Here is a 4678-nt window from a genome sequence, read left to right on the forward strand (position 1 = left end):
TCAAGAGATTGTAAAGAAGATTCCAAAAAAAAGAACCATCTATGGGCATCAGATTGAAAAGAAAGATTATGTGTGATAAATGTGTCCTTTCAAACAACTGCCAGTGCCACATTTCAACATACAAGAAGAAGTACCATTCCCAACAAAAAATGGCAAAATTCATTTGTTTTCTTTAACGTATGCATACAGGACAAGAAGAAAAATCAGATGAAGCATGTTTAATTCCTACCAAGGACTACCTGATTTGATCAAACCAGTAGACTAGGACTCAAGAGATAACACATTTTTGCCAGATAAACTTGGATAATTGTATGAACAAAAATTTAGTCCATAATTTGATGAGCATATGGACATGTCTCCCTGGTACTCAAAAAAATCATAGCAAATCTTGTGCCCATACAGGCAACAAACGAGTTCTAAATCCAGTCCAGGATCAAGTTAAAACAAATTAGTCTGCATTGCTTATTGATTTCTAATGATTACCCTTCATGAAACTATTTTACAACCTGTTGAACAGTTTACAAAATGAATCAAATTTATTTAAAACATGTACTTTGCTTATCTTGAAGATCTAGATGGGTTTTGTTGAAGCTCTTGCTCAGTTTTATTTTTATTTTTATTTTTTGCGATTCTTATTCAGTTGCAAGCTACTTTCAAGAATACTTTTTGTTGTATGTACATGAGACGAAGAAGCCACTTAAGTGAACAGCAAGTGTAATTTTACGGTCCCAAATCACCTTCATCTGATGTCTGAATTGAGGACCCCAGATTTGAGTTATACAAGCTACATAGTTATCAAAGGATAAGAATTAAACAACTGAAGTGCGAGTAAGGAGTAACCCAATACAATCAGTTTGCTATGAGTGATCAAACCAACAAAGCTTGAGAGCGGACATCACCTGCTACATTTATTCAAAACGATAAATCTACATCACGCTCGGTGATCTTTCCACTCTTCCCAAGACCTTTTCTTGATAACCGCTTTGCCTAACTTCAACCCCTTATCCTCTTGCTCCCAAATATCAGTTCTCCAGATAGAAACGTTCCATTCTTTCATCTCTTCAAAAGCATCTTTGGGGATCCAGAATGTGACTTCCCTGGCTTTGACACTTAAATGGAATGTACTCATACAATGTATTCCCTTATCCCTTAGCGTGTTTAACTTTGAATTTGAAACGATTACCTCATCAATGAGAAGTGATCGGAGTTTTTTAGGTGGCTGTCCGAAAGTTTTTTCATCGTAAAAGACCAGCATCGAGTGCGGTATTTGACCATCCCATACGTCCAAATTAGGAAACTTGACGGTGTAACATACAATATCCTCTACGCGAGGAACAAAGGAGGGCAAGACAAGTCCGACGGGTAAGAGGGAACGCCACAGTCCAGTCAAGGTTGTGAATTCCAGAAGCCATGGTTTCGTGCAAAAGGATCGTGCTGGGTGTCCTGTGTCGACATCTTTTGTTGAAAAAATCTATTGTACTACAATACATCAGTAAACAATTCAAAATGGATCCGGATCAAGCTCAATCAATCAGACTGACCTGTTGCGATGGCGGGCGAGCAGTGGTAGTAATTTGACCCGAAAAGATCGAGTCAATCAGATTCGAGATCCAGTGAGTTGGATATCCCAATTCTGACACGTGCTTCAACAAGCGAACAAACGCCGTCACATTAAGCGGAGCAAAGATAAGTCCCATTCCATCGTCACCCCTGGCACGTGGGTAAGGTAAACATATCTTGAGGAAATGAGTATAGAGCCAGTGTAAAAGCTTTGACTGAGGCATAAGCTGCTCAAAGGTCAAGGCTCGCTCTGGCCGGATCCGCTCCCAGAGGCAGTATCGCATTGAGGGCATCGGATCTGCGGGACTTTCGGGAGTTTCTGGGGAAAGCTTCAGATGAAAGTGAGACTGTATTAATTTACGATCGTACATGAGGAGATACTCGGCGAGAAACTGAGAAAGGGTTTTGAATGATGCCGAGTTTCGAAGGTTACATGAGACAACCCCTGTTCCTGGTCCATGTTCGAGGAGCGGTGTACCGTATAGGAAGGCCGTGAGAGGACCACCAACATAATCACTAGCGGTGAATTCAATCAGATGACTTGCTCTGCTTCACCACGACGGAGGATACAACTGAAATCTAGACTTACGGAATGTTACTCATGTGGATGACATGATATTTGTGTGGCCATTTTGACGAGACCAAGCAATCCTTGGATTCAGCCTCTGTGGCACGAGCAAGAGTTTGATACTGCAGTCTTTCAAGACAATCGGCCATCTCTCCAAGACAGACTTCTACTAACATACGCTCGCGAAGGGCCGAAATCGATTTACCGAGCATGATGAAATAAAATTCTACCACATTCATGAGCTTCTCTCCACATACTGGTGAAGTTCCGTGTTCGCCCATACATCCTTTCATAAGGTTTGCCAGAACTTCAAACGGCGTAAAAGTCATGTCTGGGTGTGGTCTTGTAGAGTTTTCATCCTCCCACACGATATCGGCTAGCGTGATGTTAGGTTTCCATGTCTTGTCAATGTGCGCAGATACACTCGCCTTTATACTCACGTTGTCCTTTGTTTTGAAATAAACTTGGAGCAATTTATCTAGCTCCGGATCGTGCTCGACAATCAGGTTCGGATCGGGTAAGACAATGGTTAAGTCGTCGAAGGTACGCTTGTCGGACTTGAGGTGAGGAAATGGTGAGTGTATTTCATGATTAGGCATAAACGAGCTCCTTCTCATGTTGTTGATCATGATATCTTCTCTGGCGATCTCGCGAAAGCGTTTAGTGGAATATGACGCTCTTGGCTCTCGTTTCCAGGCTTCGAGACTAGGTCGGATAGCGGCCTGGACCGCCTCAGGAACATACACCCAAGGGATCGGTTGCTCGGAATTGTCAAAGGAGTCTAGAAGCCGTTTGATGATTGCATCAATTCGATTCGAAGCATAAGCCGGCATCACATGAGTCGCATAGAAATATCCTGCTACACTGAGCATCTCAAATAAGGACTGGTCCTGCGCTCCTGTTGATTTTATGGCTAGAGATATATCATCCAAGAGAACAAATAGAATCAAATCTCTTGCTAGTATAGCAGCTTTGAAATCCAAGATAGTAAAATGGAGCCTTTGATTAGACTCGGGGGACTGAGGCCCTTCCATGAAATATTGTACCATCGTCTGTAGCATGTTACGAGCATCTCCTATACCGCAGAACATGATCGATACAACTTCGGCATCCTTGGTCGTGCCCTTGAGTGTCTGACCATACTGAGACTCGGGAATATCGTGGCCACAGGCGTAGTAGCTCCTTTCGTTGGTCATATAAGGCCTATATCTTGGCAAGCTCAAAGTGGCATTCCGAATTGACTCTTTGCTAATAGATTCTTCAGGATCGGAGTGGTAACGCTTGGCCTTGTCAAGGCGAGCAAACAACTTTTGCTTTCGGGGATCATCGTCGGCTTCTTTCTCCAGGAGAGCTAGAGCCTCAGTGGCATATCGTACGCTTTTCTCGTAGTCTCCTGCCTCAAAGGTAGCGGCTGATAGATTCGATAGGGGTGTGGGGTCGGAGGGCACGAGTGTTGCAGCTTCTTTATAGGCATCAATGGCTATGAAGAGTTTACACAATCAGTGTCATTCCATGAGGAAACGAGAAGGTAAACGCGCGCAGATATTGAGAGACTTACCTTTACTAAATTGATAAGCTTTGTACAATGTGTTGCCTCGCTGACGAGCTTCTTGTGCCCGCTCGATGTTGCACGACATATTAAACGATGAAGAAGCCAAGAGAGAAGTGACTCCAGAAGAAGTTGCGAGGAAATGTGTGAAACAACCCAATGCTTTTCGTAACGTCCGCGCGCTAGGAGCTACATAAAGCCTATGTAGTATGTATGCACCGGCGTATACAGGACCATGAGCAAAACTGACCCGTAAGGACGATCACTCAAGTTTGCAATCTTATTCGATCAAGACTCTCAATCATCACCTTGGGCTTCACATCTGATAAAAATTCTCCCTCTCAAGGATCGAAAACATCAATCTAATCCGAATTGAATTGAAAGAGAGTATTTGAATTAAACATTTAAAGAAAGACATGCAAAATTGATAAAAAGTTTTAACCATTCCAGATAATTCTAATTCATCATCATAAGACTTGAAAATTCGATTTCAATAGAGACAAAGAACTTTGAAAAAAAGAAACAAGAATCATCAATAAACATATATATAAGATTAAAAAATAGTAAGCAATAAGTAAGCAATAAAGGTAAACGAGAGCAAAACATTTTTTCATCAAAAAAAATCATCATCATCATCATTCCACTCTTCTTTTCTATAAAATCAATCTCTATAGGTTTTCTTTTCTCAAACATTCCATTGATGGGTTAAACCCAAATTCCAAACAATCCTTAACAAAGACTAGATCTGAAAAAAACAAGGAAAGAGAAAGATTCCAAAACAAAGAATGGTGAAATTCATAATTTTTGACCCTACACAACACACACACACACATGATACACGTACATAATCACATCAAAAAGGATAAGAAAGACATAATCAAGGTAGTAAACGAAAAATGAAAGACTGTGAAAAAGAAAGCGAAAAGGAAAAAGCAAAAAGAATCAGAATAAGACGAAGGAAAAATAAATAATCAAGAAATTTTCTTTTTTTTGTCGATCAC

At 41.0% G+C, this 4678-nt stretch overlaps 1 protein-coding gene across 1 annotated transcript; it reads right to left on the reverse strand.

The window, feature by feature from the left end:
- Nucleotides 1-931: 931 nt before the first annotated feature.
- On the reverse strand, nt 932-3765 carry MELLADRAFT_116313 (uncharacterized protein; the record flags this gene model as incomplete). Its single annotated transcript, XM_007409268.1, has 4 exons — nt 932-1471; nt 1542-2076; nt 2150-3608; nt 3687-3765. The coding sequence occupies 4 exons, from the start codon at nt 3763-3765 to the stop codon at nt 932-934; spliced, it is 2613 nt and encodes an 870-aa protein (XP_007409330.1).
- Between the last annotated feature and the right edge of the window lie 913 nt (nt 3766-4678).

This window comes from Melampsora larici-populina (assembly GCF_000204055.1).
Source record: "Melampsora larici-populina 98AG31 unplaced genomic scaffold MELLAscaffold_15, whole genome shotgun sequence".
NCBI lineage: Eukaryota > Fungi > Basidiomycota > Pucciniomycetes > Pucciniales > Melampsoraceae > Melampsora > Melampsora laricis-populina.